This window comes from Ornithodoros turicata, chromosome 10 (assembly GCF_037126465.1).
Source record: "Ornithodoros turicata isolate Travis chromosome 10, ASM3712646v1, whole genome shotgun sequence".
NCBI lineage: Eukaryota > Metazoa > Arthropoda > Arachnida > Ixodida > Argasidae > Ornithodoros > Ornithodoros turicata.
The window spans coordinates 14,240,767-14,259,286 of record NC_088210.1 but is presented as its reverse complement, the minus strand read 5'-3'; the positions used below and the strand labels follow the sequence as shown (position 1 = coordinate 14,259,286).

General features: G+C 44.9%; 2 protein-coding genes across 6 annotated transcripts; one reads left to right on the top strand and one right to left on the bottom strand.

The window, feature by feature from the left end:
• Positions 1-69: 69 nt before the first annotated feature.
• Positions 70-5,233, top strand: LOC135370524 (actin-related protein 2/3 complex subunit 3-like). Of its 2 annotated transcripts, none has more exons than XM_064604301.1 (7): positions 70-177; positions 1,710-1,806; positions 2,976-3,052; positions 3,185-3,253; positions 4,469-4,595; positions 4,687-4,781; positions 5,055-5,233. In XM_064604301.1, the coding sequence occupies exons 1-7, from the start codon at positions 172-174 to the stop codon at positions 5,115-5,117; spliced, it is 534 nt and encodes a 177-aa protein (XP_064460371.1). In that variant the 5' UTR covers positions 70-171; the 3' UTR covers positions 5,118-5,233. The 2 variants fall into 2 exon arrangements, with proteins under 2 accessions (XP_064460371.1, XP_064460370.1); XM_064604300.1 differs by lacking the exon at positions 70-177 and adding an exon at positions 424-649.
• A 2,759-nt stretch (positions 5,234-7,992) lies between these two features.
• Positions 7,993-17,404, bottom strand: LOC135370522 (protein phosphatase 1D-like). 4 transcript variants are annotated; one of them, XM_064604294.1, is made up of 6 exons: positions 17,041-17,404; positions 15,808-15,942; positions 15,158-15,373; positions 13,413-13,633; positions 12,437-12,656; positions 7,993-11,162 (listed from the first exon to the last, which is right to left on the bottom strand). In XM_064604294.1, exons 1-6 carry the CDS (start codon positions 17,342-17,344, stop codon positions 10,783-10,785), a joined length of 1,476 nt encoding a protein of 491 aa, XP_064460364.1. In that variant the 5' UTR covers positions 17,345-17,404; the 3' UTR covers positions 7,993-10,782. The 4 variants fall into 4 exon arrangements, with proteins under 4 accessions (XP_064460364.1, XP_064460367.1, XP_064460366.1 ...); XM_064604297.1 differs by lacking the exon at positions 17,041-17,404 and adding an exon at positions 16,693-16,879; XM_064604296.1 differs by lacking the exon at positions 17,041-17,404 and adding an exon at positions 16,461-16,547.
• Positions 17,405-18,520: the final 1,116 nt, after the last annotated feature.

Here is an 18,520-nt window from a genome sequence, read left to right as displayed (position 1 = left end):
GTGTCACGTGATTGGTAAGGCGTAATGGCAGATTTGACGTAGTCGACCGCCAGATGGGCCCCCACTCTATTTTTTGTTTATTGCAGCAGTCCCTGTTGCACACTTCCTTCCGTTCAGCGCTGCTCATTTAAAGACTGCTTTCATACAAACATTACGAGTATCTCTGCACAAATGCCGGTATGTATCTAGAACACTAACCAAAATATGAGAGTACATTAACCGAACAGACACCAGTGTGAAATTACTAGGGCACAACCGTCGTACCGGTACGCATGGAACAAGAACCGTCGTAATCTGGAAGATTTCCGGACACCGATATACCTGTAAATAATACGCGGAACACAAGAACTGGGTACATATCTTCGACTCTAGACTAGAAAGTGTGTCCGAAGTCCTTTCTTGAGAGGCAGTCGGCTACGCAGTGACGCGTGGATACGCGGGTACACATATCCTGCCTAGTACGGCTATCAGCTGCATGACTCGTTTTGTATTGTATCATGCCGTGGGCGTCACCCCTACTTGTGATTAGTCAGCCGCATCACAAGTCGTCTGTTCGTGCCCTGACGACATCGAAGGCTTGTTCGCGTCGCGTCGTTAATCTACTCACTTGAATATCATGTCTGTTGACGATCTTAGCAGTAATGTTAAGGTAAGTGAGACCTGAAGCAGTACTCAAGCTGCAATTGAAGTACATTTGCGAGAACTTGTACTTTAGGTTATGTACATTTCAAATTGTGCACTGCGCACTGACTTTAAGTACTTTTCTCTGGTGCTTTCCCATCCAGTACACAAGCACTCAACCGGTAACACAAATACAAATTGGAAGATATCAATACATATATATCTGTAGGGCTTTTTGAAGAAGATAATGAGCCGCTTACAAATCATAAGAACTAGTACTTCTGCTTTCTTCAACAGTTAAAGGTTGGGAATACAAAAATACACCCATGCTAAGCGCACTGTAGTAGGCGGCACGGTTTCGTCTGAAGGCATGCTTTCTTGGTTCATATTATACGCAGAGTCCAGCACCGTAACACCATGTACTGAGCGTATGGATACGTCGAGAAGAGATGCTGAAGTGATGCTTTGCACAAGCACAGCTAATCGCCTGTCTGGATGTACATGCAAATTATGTTGATGTTGTGTTTTTTCATGTTTGTGAGTGAGCTGACTGGGCTTCCTAACTAGTACTTGGAAGAAATGCTTGCTACACACTAAAAATGCCATTCGAAACATAATTACTTTTTCTCCACCAAATGGTGCATGGTACAAACTAAGTTTGCAATATACTTTATGACTACTACAACATTAAAGTACCTTCACTAGTACTCTGTACTTTACCTAAAGCACATCTGCAGTATGGTACTCTGTACTGCACTTAAAGTACCAAGTGCCAAGTACTTTGTGCCCTCAATAAAGTTTTTGAGGTATTTCACCCCTGCTTTGCCTGTCCCCATGTAGAATGTCACAGAAGTTGTAAAAAAAGAATGTTGCGTTCATCCCAAACGGTACTGCTGCACACTGTGTATGATGTGCTGTGACACCGTGGAGCTATAGGTGTCATTTGTTATCAGTATTATGACCGAGGGTTCTTGAGGAACGTTATGGCATCGAAGGTTATGAGATTGTGAGCTACGAAAAAAATCACGGCACCTTTTCTAGCCATATATTTTATTGGTGAGTTTCTTATTTGAAAATTGGTGTTACAGGCCTATCATTCCCAATTCACCAATGCCCAGACGTTTGTCGGAAACATGGCCCTGCTGCCACTGAGGACCCAGTTTTACGGAGCAGCACCTAAAAGCTGTAAGCGTGCGCCTTGATTCGACTTTCTGAAACAAGATCTTCATTTCAGGACTATACAGTCAGCCCTCAGTTAAGGGTCAGTGTTCCTGGAAAAGTCGTTAATAAATGTAACGATTCATAAATTGAGCTTTTGAGTAAGAAACATGAGGTGTCTCGTCTCAAAGGAGGACGCTGTCCAAAAACTGAGAGAATTCGTAGATCGTATGTTGACTGTACATGCTTCCCGAATGTATCTACAAGCGGATTGCCTTTACGTTGCATGATATCATGAGGCACGGTCCCAGCATGCAACAGATTTGCACATGATTCTATCTACAGGGTGTCCCAGCTAAGTGTATACAGATTTTTTAAAAATATATATAACACTTTTTCCAAGATGAAGTCAATTGCAATATAGCATATGTTGAAGGGCACTCCCTGAAGGGCATTACCAAAGTCCAAAGGCAATGTCTTGATTAACGTTCATTAATTAACTTGTTAATTATAAAAGCTACAAAGTTGTCCCAATGAGAACATCTGTTCCTTTCGGTCACCTGATATCGTAGCCGTTTCCAGAACAAAAATCCGTTCGATAGATTGCCCGCAAAAAATTTGTGAAGGAACGCCTTTTTTTTTCTTCTTTATTTTGTTCATTGCGCTTCTTAGAAGACTCGTCTTTCCTTCATCCCCATTGTGAGAGGGAGAAAGAGCACACTATCGCCTCTTGCGTCCTCGAAAAAGATTAACAGGAAACAGAACATGCAACCCAAGATAAGGCCAGTTCCGATAGAGTCACCCGATACATCTGTTTTTGTTTTGTTTCTGCAAGTTAAAGCTCATCTTCGACGCATGAGGTGGCACTGTGCTCCTTCCCCCTCTCACGTTGGGGATGAAGGAAATACGCGTCTGCGAAGATGCGCAATGAACGATCACCTGCCAAATTTTGCGTACGGTTCTTGTGCAAAAGGTCTTTTGTATGCATGCGTTTCTTGCTAGTCCAAAATCTTTTGCAACTTAAAAAACTGTGAAAAGAGTGCGAGTGTAATACTTTTAACTTTTGTAAAATGCATTTAGGTTCGCTTATATACTGGACCAGTTTTCACTTCTTTCGTTCTTTCTGTGCCTTGTCGCGTTGTGTCCTCTAGCGCTTCTATTTTATGAGGTTCTTCACGAGTTCTTTCTACTTACAGCGGAAGAAAATGACATAATTGATGAGGCACTTTATTTCTTCAAAGCTAACGTTTTCTTCAGAACATATGAAATCAAGGTACGTTTGAGTATGTGTTAGAGGTGGTACCCGTAAAGAAGTGTCAATAAAATCTGTCCTGTGTCGAATGTATATCTTTCGTAAATAGCGTGTCTTTCACACCACTTATTGTTGTTTTCTTTCTTTGTCTAGAGCGAAGCCGACCGAGTTCTAATATATCTAACTTTGTACATATCGGACTGTCTCAAGCGGTTGCAAAAGGTAATGAATACTCAAACGTTTCTTGAGTTTCAAACTCAAAAGAGCTGGGAAGCTCAAAACGAGACCGAAACTTCTGGAGGTTCCCTCTCCTACTTCCTGTACCAATGCGTGTCGGCTACTTCTCTGCTGTTTCTCGGGCACGCGCTTTGCAACTTCTTCGTGCCACGTGGATGACTCCAGTCATCTGCTGCCTCGATTTCGTTCTAAAATATTCGCCAGCGGCAAAAAGCAAAAGTTAGAGAAAGCCGTACACGAGGAATACCGGTGAGGTGAAGCCCAGTGTTGCTGGACTGCTTTTCTGTGGAGGAGCGCCTAATCACTCGAAGGAATGTATATTCCTTTTTTAATTATCTGTGCCACTTGGGGATGAGAAATTGTATTCACTGAAATATCATACGGTACGGATTGATGTCGCACTGTTACGTCAACACGTTTAAGACAAATAAAAAAATCGTAAAAATTTAAGAAAAATCAAAACCCCTCGACAGCAATGTGCCAGAAGCACAGTCGCTGGCTGTAAATCAAAATTATAAGTAATTGGTTGCAAACCATGAGTCATTTAGTTTATTTGCACTGTGCATCGTGAGAACTACTACGACATCCCTCCATCCAACAACCCATCTTTATACAAGCACTTAAACGTGGGGTGAGCCTTTTTGTGCATCTTTTAATTACATCAGTGAAATTAATTGTTTGATGCTGATTACGCATGAAGAAATTATAATGTAAATTATGTGTAAGCCTGAAGTTTTCGGGAAATATTTTTTTCTAAATTCGGGGGGTAAAAATCGGGTAAATAAATGTGTGCACTAAACTCATGCGAATTCGGGTGAAAAAACTTCCAGTATGCTAAATTCGAGGAGAAATCGGGCTCAGTTACTCAAACGAAGTGTAGCGGTTTGGTACAAACGGTGATGGAACTGCGTTTGCTGGCCAAATAAGTAAGTTTGTGCATTCCTACAGAGATCCCAGTGAGGACAATTTGCCGGGTAAAAATCGGGTTTCACCCTAAAGCGGGAACCTTCAATTCGGGGTGCAAGTTCGGGGAAGAATCGGGTAAAACCCTAAAACTTCAGGCTCTATGTATTATATGTAGCTCTTTTTTTTCGTTTTCATCTCGTCGGTCGTTGAATATTTGTAACCATCACAAATCGGAAGCGTTCGTAAGGGAACACATTCCAGCTTCAGCTACGTGAGACGCCTCTGAATTTACAGTGTTCAACCAAGAACCAAGCCGTTCAAGAAATGAAGACCTTGGCCATTTCCAAGTTCGACATTCCAGGAGAGGCAGGATTTCCGCTGAATCCCGTATATGCCAAACCTTCATCGCCTGCTGAGGCTGGTGAGCATAAGTGTCCTTCCAGCCGCTGCTACGTCTCCAAATGGCATTATATGTGGGGGGAAGGTAAAAATAATACCGTGGCTCTTCCTAGAAACGATGCGGAGTTACCTAACGCAACTGCGACAGGAATGTGGCATGCGACTATGTGACAAGGTCTTCGACACTGAAAGTGGCAAGCCCAGCAAGGTAATATAACGTAACTTCTGTAGCATTTCCTTGTAGAGTTCTTGTTTCTTTGCTTATAGTACAGTCCAACTCCTTTATAGCGAACACCTTTTTAACGAAAATACCACTACAGCAAATTTTTTTGCGGTCCCGCTGGAGCCCTACAGGTCCAATAATGGACATCCTTTTGAACGAAAATACCTTTACTGCAAATTTTTTTTTGCTGTCCTCTGTGTTTCGTTGTAAAGGAGTTTGACTGTATTCCCATCTGCGTTTTTTGTTTTGTTTTTGCAGTGGTGGCTGTGCTTTGCCAAGAGGAAATTTATGGACAAGAGCTTGGCTGGATTCGGGTACTAAGAAGTACCCACTCCAAATGTGGCAGACATTTTTTTACATTTGTTAGCAACGAGGCTACTGCATTTCTTGCTTCATTTTATTTGTAAAGTTAAAAATAAACAGACGCATACCGCTGACCAGGATACATTTTTTTGCTGCGTGATCACTAGTAAAATGACGATAAAACTAGAGACACGGAACAAAAAAGACGACACGACACGTTCTCAGACACAGCAACCCATTTAATGACGGCCTACACTCCCAATAACCTCCTGATGGGTGGAAAGGGGGAAACAGGCTGTCATTAAATGGGTTGCTGTGTCTGAGAACGTGTCGTGTCGTCTTTTTTGCTCCGTGTCTCCGGTTTTATTGTCGTTTTACAATGTACCAGCTTGCCTGCACCCTTGCACTTCTACCAGTGATCACTAGGGTCCGGTACCTTATGCTCAGAAATCATGCGTGCAAATAGTTTGTGGCACGAAATGATTAAATATACGCAACATACGCAGAAATGTGGCTCTGGAAGGTTTTGTAGAGCTGCAAACTATGTAAACACATAAATTGTGAAACATGTTAAAAAACATGCGTGAACACGTTAAAGAAGTTGTTCAAATATGACATAATATGCAACCAAATGGTGCGGAAATACGGGGTGAATTTAGCAAAGGTTACACATTTCGGTCGTGTCGTAAAAATGGAAAATGATGTTTCTGGTGCCCCACACTTTGCAGACTGATGGTCATTTGCCTGAATTTTTATCGATTTTTTTTCAAATGCTATCGCTTTGTAGACAAAAAGTTAGAAGCAAAGAAAATTCTCACCCCATGCATTTCCTATGACCTATACCACCCGCGACCCGCCATTTTTTCCTCTGTCTGCTTCACCTTCACATCACCACGTATAGGTTGCGCTGCCTGGAGACGAAGCAAAACCAAAACCTATACAACAACAAACAACCAGATGCAGGGTTTCGAGGCAGCGCCACCTATACTTGGTGATATGAACGTGAAGCAGACAGAGGAAAAAATGGCGGGTTGCGGGCGGTATAAGCCATTGGAAATGCATGGGGTGATAATTTGTTTTGCTTCTAACTTTTTGTCTACAAAGTGATAGCATTTGAAAAAAATATGGATAAAACTTCAGGAGAATGGCTATCAATCTGCAAAGTTTGAAGCAGCAGAAACATCATTTTCTATTTTTACGACGCGATCAAAATGTGTTTGCTAAATTCACCCTTTAGAAGATATACAACCAAATTATGCTGAAATATGACATTATATGTATCGAGTGACTTTTTCGGGTTAAACCCGATTCCGCCCGGTTATTCCCCCCCGAACTGACCTCCGACCAATTCGGGTTAAACTCTATTTCTCCCCGAATTCCAGTCACTATGAAATCTTCAAGTGACGTTTCCGCTGAAGACGAACAAAGGTTGCCATGTGTAACACACGTAAGAATGGGTCACTTACGTTCCCAGCAATACACCCATGTGTGTCAACACTGTCTATGCCTTCGGGGATTACCGCTGGAAGGCCACGATCCCGCAAAAAAACAAAAAAGAGAGATTAGGAAGGACTTCATATACAAGAGGAGAAACAAAACCACCCGATAACACCCGAAGGCACAATTATCGCCCGATTTCTCCCCGAATTACAGATTTAAAAATAGCGCCCGATTTTTACCCCCCCCCCCCCCCCCCCCTGAATCTGGGAAAGGCATTTAACCCACAAAAAGTCACTCCCTAATTATATGCAACTGTCATATTATATGATGATCAGGAAGAACTATGCAGTTATGTGCACCACGAAAACATTGTAGATTTATGTCGTGGCTCGTAATGTGTGGAAACAAACGCTAGGATATCCATTAGAACACATCCTAAAAATGCATCTTGCATGAACTCCCAGTGATCACACTTCAGTAGCGTAGCTATGGAACCTTGTGACGCGAGTGGTGCTGCGACAGCTGCTCGCATCGGCGCCCTTTGATGATGACAATTAGTTTTAAAAAAAACTGATGGCTTTACGTCTCAAGACAACTACGATTGTTTTGTGAACTACGCCACATGGTTTTTCTGTGGATTTACTTTGCCCCACCTGAGGGTTCTTTAACTCGCTCTGAAACCTCAGCACACGGCACACCATACTTAACGTCCCTTGCGAAAGACGGCGTGTCTAAGCGAGCTGTACCCCGCCACCAAATTGCCGGCGTCCTCGGCCGGGTTCTTGACCCACAACCTTGGGATCATTTGGCGGACACGCTAAAAAACTGAACCACCGAGGCCGGTCGTCAGCACCCCCTGTGATGCAGGTCATGCAGTTTAGCTCACATATTAGTATCACACAGTTACGCAGTTTATTTGAAATGCCATCACTTGAGAGCACGACAGGCTACATTTTAGTAGAACCAGCGCAAACGACGAGAAACCTTGGATGGCATTTATTATGGACAAAAGTTGCAGGCAACTAAATGAAACCTGCTGCAAACTAACAATCACTTGCACCATAATGCCGCCCGTGATATCTGGCTCGAGAATGCAGAGTCTAAGTGTCCTTGTTTCTCATTAGTTTTCTTTTTTTCGTAATTAAACCTCTTGAATATGTTGATTCCATTGTTGTACTGCTTGCAATCTTCTTGACTTTCCACTTGCAGTTAGTCTGTGTGAGAAAGCATTAGGCTAATGATCCAAAAGCCTGAGTGAGGTAGACACGCTAGGCTAGGCTAGGCTAGGCTAGGCTAGTGCAGGCACCCGCACCAGATCACGTGACCATTGCCACCCCATATTTTTATATATCGATTTTTTAAATATTTTTTAAAATGTGCACATAAAACTTGACCCTGCCTCTCGGGTGGTGTCGTGCAATGTTTGCTACATCCCATGATAAAGCAGCACATGTATGTGTCCAGAGTAATTTATTGGATATGTACAAACAAAAATGATTTACAGTATTGGATGATGATGCTGGAATGGAATAAATAGACTGTTTATGTACATGCAGTCTCTGTCCAGTGTAGTCTATGAAAAAAGCAAAAACATCTACAGTGTTCCAGTTGTCTGTACCACCAGAATTTACAAACTCTTGTTGCACACACGGGTGGTGTGACCTCCCGCTGTCTATACCTCAGACTGCTCTATATGCTTACGACCGTACAAGTAAACTGCATGTCGTGGCAGTTTGTTTATCGGGCGTACAAAAATAGGGCCAAAGTGGCCAGTTAGTCCCAGGAACGCTCAGCATTTGGAACGTGCGCACAGGTAATGTGTTTCAGCAGCGTAATGCGATATCCGTTTAACGCTGATGCTGTGCAATTTATGCGGAAAACCCCCGTCTACCATAATCTGCGTAACTGGCTGAAAGTGTCTGAGAACGTCGAAAAATATGCAAGCTCTACGTCGACGCACCAATTTCACGACTGCATATCCGTTTCTGCAGAAAATTATGCACAAATAAACGAGCACGCTTATGTTGAACGGGCAGTGATGGTTGTCACTTTGAGTCCACAGCAATATGTAAGACAAGTAACGGACAAAAGTTCTTTTCGGAGGAAACGTCCAGTTCCTTACGGCCTTCGTAAGTTGAAGGAGAAACCGGCATTATAGATCAGTATAACCACAGTCTACCAAATGTTCTGAATGTTTCGTCAAAAAAAAGTCTCAAAAATACGAGTCAATGTCTTCAAGCTCGCTAAAACAGTGCTTTCACCAGAGCACGTTAAGAAAATCTCCGTCACTGTGGTACAATGCACTTGAATCACAACATGATCTCTTCATAATTCTTTCACAGGTGTCATCGCTTCACAAACACAACTGTTATGTTGCTTTCCTTCTGGTAGGTTTTAGAATCTCAACCGGGCTGTGGTGGTAAGCATCGGGAGGAGTGGAATGCAAAAATAATACGAATTAGCTTTTGTGGCATGAATAGTAGTTACACATTCTCAGTGGTTGTTGCTACTGTCACTGCAACTCAATTCCTTATCAAACGTAAAACGGAGATGCCACGTGTGTAGTGACAGTACACCCTGATAAGCGGTAACACAAAGATATAGCAGATAAAGCCTGATGCATTTCCCCGGAGATAATGTTCCAAAGAAGCACACACACACTGCGTTTGCTTTAGTGCTGATTGCAAAACCTTAATTTTGTAACTGTTCATGTCATTGGAGTAGGAACCTTGGTGAAACGTACCACCGGCTGTTCTCATTACCGACCCCCAAAAACAACTGTACACTTCGTCGAGCACATTTGAGCTCACTCATAGCGACCTGCCATGTAAAAAATCAATTCGGCATCACAAAATCAATTTGTGGCTAAAACAAAATTACTAAAACTAGGCATTCAACTCGTTTCTTCAGTGAACAAAGCGAACACGTGTCGACCTACATAACAGAGTGCCTTGCAGTGTGCAGGATGGCCACAATGTCCTGTCATATTGCCTCGCAATTACAGGGAGGTAGACTGCATGTCCTAAGGATGGCTGCAATCGCACGTTGACAAGTGATACGTTGATGAAATTAGGGCAGGTGTACAACATGACTTACGAAACAACACTGAAGGTGACTAACAGAAAGATTCCGCGACAGCTGTCCCTGCAGTTGGCACGATTTACGGCCTTCCCGGTTGATGAACGTGGAAGCTGTGTTGTCCTGGTACGACAACATGAGGGATGCGGTTGATGCTACGGCCAATAAAAATAGAATAGTCTCCCCAATGGACCCGAACATTTTTTTTTTTTTTTTTTCAGTAACACACCACTTGTTTTCCTGCCCGTGTGATTATGAGTGACAATTTCAGGAAATCTCGTATGGATGACGCTATGCTAAAATGTTCTCCATTCCACACCTATCATTTCACTACCCCAATATTGGTTGGAGAACCCAAACAATTGGGTGGATGGTTTGCTGCAGACAATTTTTATGTCAATCAATACCTTTCTGCTTTTAAGTAGCCTCTTTTGTCTCTTGTATATCTGTAGACCTTGAACTACCATATTTATCGGAATATTGGTCAAAGTGTTTTCTTGCGTAAATATTCTCGAAACACTAGGTGGTTCTGCTCACAATAGTAAACAGAGTGCCTTAGCTGTCCGGGCAAGCTGCTCCGACAATCAAACTTTCCGTAAGTTCGGACGCCACGTGACACTTGAAGTAACTTTAAATGAAATGTAAAATGAAGAACTTTTCTCTGTCCTCTTAAATACGTTGGTGACCCTATATTACAATGATAATGAATGTTATTATTGTTATTTGCATTTTCCATGGAGTGTTGTTGACCTGTATCCGAGTAAACACGTGCAGGTACATTGAGTGCCTAACTTTACCGCACCGTAATTTCCAAATTCAATATTGGAGGGGTCCGATACCCCCTGACACGTGGGCAGTTTTCAATCGTCATTGAACCCAAAGGCCGTTCAACATGCGCGCAGCGCCGCCAAGTGTGCAACTTGCCAACCTGTCAGGGAGCGCAGGTTCCAATGCTTTTTGAAAAACTGACACATTCGGCGGCGTTTCAATGATCGTTGAAGAGTGTCCACGTGACGTCTGTATCAGACGCAACAAACGTGACGATGTTGAGAAATCTAGTTGAGCACTTGCAAGCTGCGCGGCGCCACACCGTTGCGCGGCACACTTTGTTCGAGTCCTATAAATAATCTAAGCCGGCGACGTATGCGCGGAGGTACTACTGGCGTCATAGTTTCGTCCGCCGTAGCCTCAGGGCCGGCGGTCGGGACGTGGCCTCCGTCCCGTTCTGCGGTCGTAGAAGCTTCTGGGGAGGTTCACTGTCACTGCGGGGGGACGAGTGGCGCTTTGTGGAGCCCGGTTGGTTCTCCTGCATCTCCTGGAGGGAAGTGTCCGCCGCCGCACTGTCCGCCGGGCGTTTCTCCTGCTCCGGCCACTCGGGCGGTTGGTCGGGTGGCGTGTGACGCTCAGTCCGGACACACGCGTTGGTGGTGACACGCTTGGGAGTTAAAATGACTGGGCGAGGCAACGTGTCCATTTCAAAGTCTGGCTGCCGTTCGGTGGCCGTGTCGGCGGCCGGGGCATCCCCTGGTGGTTGGTCGCACGAACCTGAAAGCGTAGGTTGTTGATATAACTTAGATGAAGGAAGTAGAGCAGATTAAAACTAATCGCAGAAATGTCTTTTTTTTTCCAAAGCTCCGTCTTTGTGAGCGTCTGCGCTCTTTTTACGACCTACATTTTTCTGCTTATCAACGTGCATTTTGGGAACAGCAGGTCCTCACCATCCCCAGAACTACGGTGAAACCTTGTTAATGCGTACCTGGCGGAGACACGAAAAAACTACGTACTAAGCGGTAGTACGGCTTAACGAAAAACTCAAAATACAAGTCCACGTACCTGTCTAATGTGGAAGAAAATTGGAACACGTTCGACAAAGTGAGGATAGATATCGCCGTTTATTCACTTTGCGACAAGATAGCCCGTTATTTTCGCTTCGTACCGACGCGGCCTTGCAGCAATGATCGCGGCTTCAAAAAACATTACTAGCGAGCTGTTCTAGAAGTCCCCGTTTTCTGGCAAACTGATCGACTGTATGGATGATGTCCAGTTTCTCATTGGTGTTCAGGACACGGTGGCATGGCGCTGTCCCACAAGCCAACACAAGTGACAAAGAAGTGAGAAACAAAACGACGAAACTATACGAGGGGAGGAGCCTACTTGCCCTCTCCACTCTGCGGGAGAATGAACCTCTCCTCCTCGCAGGAGTGACGTATTGGCGTCGCCCCCTCTCTGGAGGAGCCACGTGCTTCCAAATCTTTGTTTCTGGTACGGGAGGAGCTAGTTTTTTTTGTTCTGCTCGGACTGTTTCAGGACGAAAAGTACGCATTAACCGATATTGAGGCTGCGAGCAGCTACGGCTTTAAGCGGGTAGCAAATACGTTGGTTTCGATGGGAGTCGCGACGGGGATTCGGCGCAACTACTGCTTAAGCGGAATTACGGCTTAAGCGGGTACGTATGAACGAGGTTCCACTGTATCTCCCAGGAAAGGGCCCAACAGCAAAAGAGAACAACTGCCCCTCCCACTGCGCCCGCGAGAACAAAGTCGAAACATCACTTCACCTTACACACTCAAAGCTTTGCAATGGCAACACTGGTGATACATGTGAACAAATCAATACGCTTGCGCAATTCAATCTAATGCAATCTAGTGAGTCTCCCTATTCAGAAGATCTTCAATGTGCATCTCGTTCAGTATCAGTCAGGCCCGCAAAAAAATACTGGATCGAGACACCAGCTCCTCTGTTTTACGTTACGAGAAAGGAGGAAAAAAAAACGTAATGGCATCTTTTATTTTGTTGGGGAGAAATGTCTGTGCCCTCACCCTGTGAAGGAGATGAGGCACCATCCTGATCCCAGAGTTCTACCCGCGGCCTGAGCTTACGCAGCACCTTCTGCCGCATCAGCACTTCACGATGGGATGGCCCGGCGGGGTCCAGCATGACTGTCACCACACTCGTGTTGTCCGCACGGGCGTTATAATCCGACCACAGACTTAAAGCTTCGTCCACGAGCAACTTCGATGGGTTTTGTACCGGCCGCCCCTGGTGAATCAACCACATATACAGTATTAACTGCTCTGCCCAATCAAGAGCGAGAGGACAAGAACGATTTCTTGCCAAATTCTTGCAATAAGGATTGCATTATATTTGGAAAGAGCACCGTAAAATTAACAGACTTGTCCTAGCAGGGATGTAGTTCTGTAGCCGGGCTTATTGCTTTTGTTCTTTTCTTTTTTTTTTTACAAACGGGATAAACATCAAATAACGAATGATTTTACCAGAAAGAAGAGAACATAGCGGATCATATGAAACAAGAATCAATGTCGTGTGTCATGTTAAACGTATACAAATTAAAATTTATTGCCGGTTTCTTCAAGATGATCTGCCATGTTTACTGAGGTTCTCAGGACCCAACTGGTGGCACAGTATCATGCCCGCACCACCCAGTGCGTGCCTGACCCAACCCAACGACCCTACCTTTTGCAAGGTGGCAACCTCCGAGTCCGTTAGGCTTAGCATTGTCGTGTTTCTCCTGCGCTGGCAGTGCTTCAGATGGTGTTCTAGACCACGCATTTTTATAATTCTTATTTTTTATATTTGGTATATAGCCTTCTTTCACTTCAATGCATCATATTGCTTTTTTAACACATTCGCTAATTTTTAAAAGCCGTAAGTCCGTCAACGGAACTACACCCTCCTAGCGGTCCCACATTGCTTTGTACGTATCACTGTTGACGACAAATAAATAAAACCAATCAATCAATCAAATGTGGAATCCTCAAAGTCAAGGGCACATACTTCAGAGCCCGACTGCCCGGATTCGAGCAGAATTCCTTCGTTCTCCCTCTCTGCTTCCCGGACCAGTCGGACGGCTTCCCGCGTCCCGATCATGTTCCACAGTCCGTCCGAGGCAATTATGATGCAGCGGTCCCGCTTAGAGTCAAGTGGGACAACACACACGTCTGGCTCGGGGCTCACAACGAAGGCGCCTCGAAAGTAGTTGTAGCTCCATAGGTCTCCTGCAAAAGCCGAAACAATGGTTTGGTACGGACACTTGTGTGGCTTCACATTCGGAACTGCCTCTCGCGATCTTGCGCCTTCCTTCCACTTTTTTTTTTTTTCGTGCGAAAACTTGCTCTTTCGCACGATATCATTTTTTGTATTGCTTTAGAGCTCTGAACTAGAGCACTCTGGAGCAAACCGACTAGAGCCCGGTCTGTGGCTTACGCGAAAGCCCGAGCCCGGCCGGGCAAAACCTTCTTTCTGTGGTGTTGGGCCGGGCTCGGGTTTCGCACGCCCGTAATATGAAAACCGGGCCCGGCCGTGCGTACGTTGCTGTGCTAGGACCCGAGCTAGGACTGTGCATACATTGCCAGTCTTAGATCGGGCTCAAACCTGTGTAAGCCCACTTTTTGCTAGCCACGGTCAACATTTACAGCCTGTTACACTGGGCCCGGTAGCCTAGAAACTACTTGGGCCGGGAAAAATAGAAATCATTCGGGCTTGGGCCGGGCCAGGTATGGAGTCATTGGGCCGGGCTCGGCCCGGGCCTTAGAATGCAGCCCGTGCAGTGCTCTGCTCCGGACACAGAGCCTGATTCTTATTCATGAGCCACTTTCAAGATCAAAATGCAGGCATAATTGAACCACTCTATGTAATAAGGGGATAAGTCGACTTATCCCCTTTCTACTATTTTTGCTGCAATGACATCTATATACCAGTATGTACCTGCAAAAGAAAATTTGGAACCGTACTGCAATTTATTGGATCGCTACAGGAGGGCAAGAAACGGGAAATGCATGTGTGTCAATGGGGGACGGACAATCAAATCAGGGCCCTTTTCTCGGTTTGGGATTTTTCGACTTATCCCCTTGTTGCATACAGAGGTTCAATTAGAAAAAAAACTGAAAACTCTAGCAGATGCTCTGTAGTGGCAAGAAAACTTGAGAAATAATCTGATGGCACAATGTAACCGACAACCATCTATTTATGAATGGTTACAGTTCCTCGAGAAATCGTTCATAAGTTGACGTTTGGAACGAGTGGAAGCTCTAGGACGACATGAAATGCGCCGTGATGTAGGATTACATTTACAGTATTGTCTCGCTCAGTCAACCTGAAATCACATTATCTGTTCTGAGCGATAGGGGGCTAAACTGCCAATATTGTTTTTCTTTCTTTTTTTTTTTACAGTGGCTGGGGGTTCTTTGTAGCCTTCTCTGAGGAACCGTGAGGTCTTCCGTTTCTATCGTGACCAACTCGCCGTGCCCATTGTTGCCCATGCTCAATGCCTACGGTATACTCGGAAACTGATCACGGAACAAACATAAACGTGGGCATACCTGTACGCTTAGACCTCTCAAGTGTAAAGTTTTTTTTTTCTCTCTTTCATTTTAGTGTGTGTGCTTGTGAGCTATTTTTGCAACATCGCACAGGTTCCTGGACATGAAACGTTCTCCTTGCAATTCATAATGCTGCAGCCACACAGCTTTGCTTGGACTAGGTGGACTGTGGGTGGACTAGAGGAAAAAAAAACAACTCACCTAACGACCTCGCAACAGCCAGGAAGGGGATCTGGTCAAAGTGGGTGCTTCTCCGCACGGGTCCCTTGTGTCCAACCCGCGGCCGATTCCAGACGACACGATCTACACCCGATTTATTCATGACTAAGCCGCCGGCGCTGTAGATGCGTTCTTTCTCTGCTGGGCTTTCTGGCTTGTGGTCCTTTGTCAGTGACTCTGGTATCCAGCAGTCACCGTCTGCACATTGACATGCACGATTACTGCGAGGCCTTGTCTCAACTGCTATCAACAGACAAGTGCTCAACTGCGGACTGGTAGCCATTTGTCTTGCGCTTTACTACAATTTTTTTAAAGTGTTATCGCCCTGCAGAAATGGAGATAAAAACGAGCAAAAAGCTTGCCCCGTGCATTTTGAATGGTCTATCTCACTCAAAACTGCCATTTCCTTCTGTATCGGCTTTAATTTAATATCGTCACATGCAGGTGGTGCAATACGCAGAGGAACATCACTGCAGTTTTTGCAGCTTTTTGTCTGCATCCCCTCACCAAGTGTCATTGGTGAAATAAATCATTATTATTATATCTTGCATTTTTGCGACCTGGTCGAAATGTGGAATGATTGCTATAAATTCCCCCCCTGTATGTTACAAAAGGTGGACGCTTAGGCTTACCGGGACTTTCATAACCCAGGACGATCCTGGAGTCACCAACATGGCCAATGTACAGCTTTTTCTTTCGGATGAAGGCTATGCTGGCTGTCGTACCAGATGTGCTGGGTAGGCCTGACATTGTCTTGGGCCACGTCCCTAAAAAAATAATAGTACACATATGAGAACACAGGGGCAAAGCCATACTGATTAGTCCTAAACCTCGACATTTCATTTTGAACATAGTGGGTGCCCATAGTTGTTTATGTACGTCCTACAGTCTTCTATGCATAGAAGCGCATATACCTCATAAATTAGACTCGTCCTGGTTCCTTTATACGATAACAAGGTCCCTCCGGCTTTTTACCATTCAAAGTAACGCAGAATGCGACCCTTTCTGCGAATATTGACCGTCACAAGATACGACAACATTGCAGGTAGTGCAGAAACAGGTATAAAGTTTAGCTGTGAACACCCTTTACACACCCATTTCAGTTCGATGCTCTACTTGACACATTCCGCACTGGTTAACAGAAAAACGGGCTGTTTCTGCGTTAAAAAAACTTCGCCTTTGTCATCTGCATTTGACAGCAGACGCAGATGACGCTCCCCCGAGCAAATCGCAATTATAAATTACTGCTAGTTTCCTCATTATTATCAGTTGTTATTAAACCTACTGTTGCGACACATTGTGCAGAAATCAACTTGCTGTTTCAACGTGCCCAATGAATGACAGAGCGCGAGAAGTGTATGCACACCCCGCTATCGTCTGCAACTGTAAACAAAGGCAAGTTACGCTCACGCGTGTAATCCGTGTTACAGTGTTCCGTTTCACACCAAAGTGGCATGGCAATAGATTACAGTATTAATCGAGAGCATGGGCTTTATTTGTCAAATAATCGGACTCACATCGTTTAAATGTGCGCAAAATAATTAAATTTTAGGAATACTAGTAGACAGTGACCGAGCACATGCGAAATTCACGACAGAATGCGTGCGTTGCTTTATACAAAGAAACCTATGAAACTATAGAACTACAGCATCAGAGGGAACTGTAATACTAATCGCACGTAATACGTCCTAGAATGAACATATAAGTCATTTAATTTCCTGCGTTTGTAATTTGTAAGCAGGATGCGTTAGGCTTAGTCATCGATCGCGCTGCATTGTGGGAGGCATTCTGTTCCCATGACCTGGCGGGGTATGTTGATCGCGAGGACAGTGGTAAACATCAAAAACACATGGTCAGGCGCTCACCAACTTCCTTCCACATGCCGTGGTGGGTAGCGATGAATCCATCCTTAATTGCCCGCAGCACGTCGTCATCGTTGTTTGACCAGAAGTTTTTCTGCTTCACTATAGCGTCGAGCAGATGCTCCTTGGCGTAAAGAGCTGCCTCTCTGCCGCCGTGTCCGTCAAAGATGCCAAAGTAAGCGTACTCCAAGTCCTTCTCGTCTTTCGTCTGCTGGTATCCCACGACGAAAGCATCCTCCATATATTTTCGTCCGCCTTGGTTACAGTGCCCGGTAACACGTAAATTTAAACCGAGCATCGTTGGCATCCCGAAAAACACACGCCGCCGACCCCCACACAATGTGGCCTTTCCCGTACTGCTGTTGCTGTTGGGGCGGTTCGTTGGTCCTGGTTGGTTCGGTGCCTCCTTCGCTCCGGCGTCTGATTGGTTGGCTCCGCTTTGTTTAAGATTACGTAGGTAGTACGCAAGCACTCCGACATAGTTCTGGTTTTGTTTCAAACATGTCTGGGGCTGCCCGCTGGACGTCATAAACCTTATGCAATGTGTAGGGTTCGGCGTTTGCGGTTTTAATCGAAAAACATGCGCTGGGTAAATTTTCCCTCATTCGGTTTTACTCGAAAGGCATCGAATACAGAGGAATATTTCAGGAACCATGACAGATAAATTGCTGCACATCCATGACGAAAACTCGAGACTGGGAAAAAGACGAAAAACAGACGACACAACACAAAGTCTCAAAAAGACTCAATTGAGACTTTGTGTTGTGTCGTCTGTTTTTCGTCTTTTTCCCACTCTCGGGTTTTCGTCGTGGATCTTAGCCACCAGCTCGCTTGCTTTTTAACCATTTAACATGCCATTAGCATGCCAAGCCCAGGCTTTTCTTTATTAACCTTTTTTCCTTTTGGTATTTGCTATGGTTGGATGACCTGCGACCACATTGAGTGTTCCAGAGTCAATCCTTTTGTCCCGGATCGGGTGCGGTGGTCGGGATCTCATTCTTTTGCCATTGTAGGTGCCCCAACGCGCTTGTGAACCTTTTAGGGACGTGACGTCAAGTAGAATGTCGGTCACCGGCCTTTATAGTTGTTTAGTGGAGAGGTTACGACAGTACCTAGATACACCTCCACTTTCCACGTACGGCGATCCTGTCTTTCCGCGGTACCCGAGATGGGAAGAAAAAGGAAGAGGGCCTCGGACTATACGTTTGCGAAAATCAAGATTTTGAACTCTCAGGCAAGGAAGATGTTGTCGTACGCAAGTATCGTCGCGTGAAACTATCACCCCTGGTGATGAAACTCCCCGGTCATCATCTTGTAATAAAGGTGTTGTTTGTCACGTGGCAGTTAATGTGGGCTGCGGAAGAGGTGCTGCGCGCGTATCGGAGCACGTGCAGTCGCGGCGCCACGTGACGCATCTCGGCCGTGTTTTTCTGTGGTTCAGATGGTTTTAATGAAATGCATATAAAAAAGGTTCAAGACCACA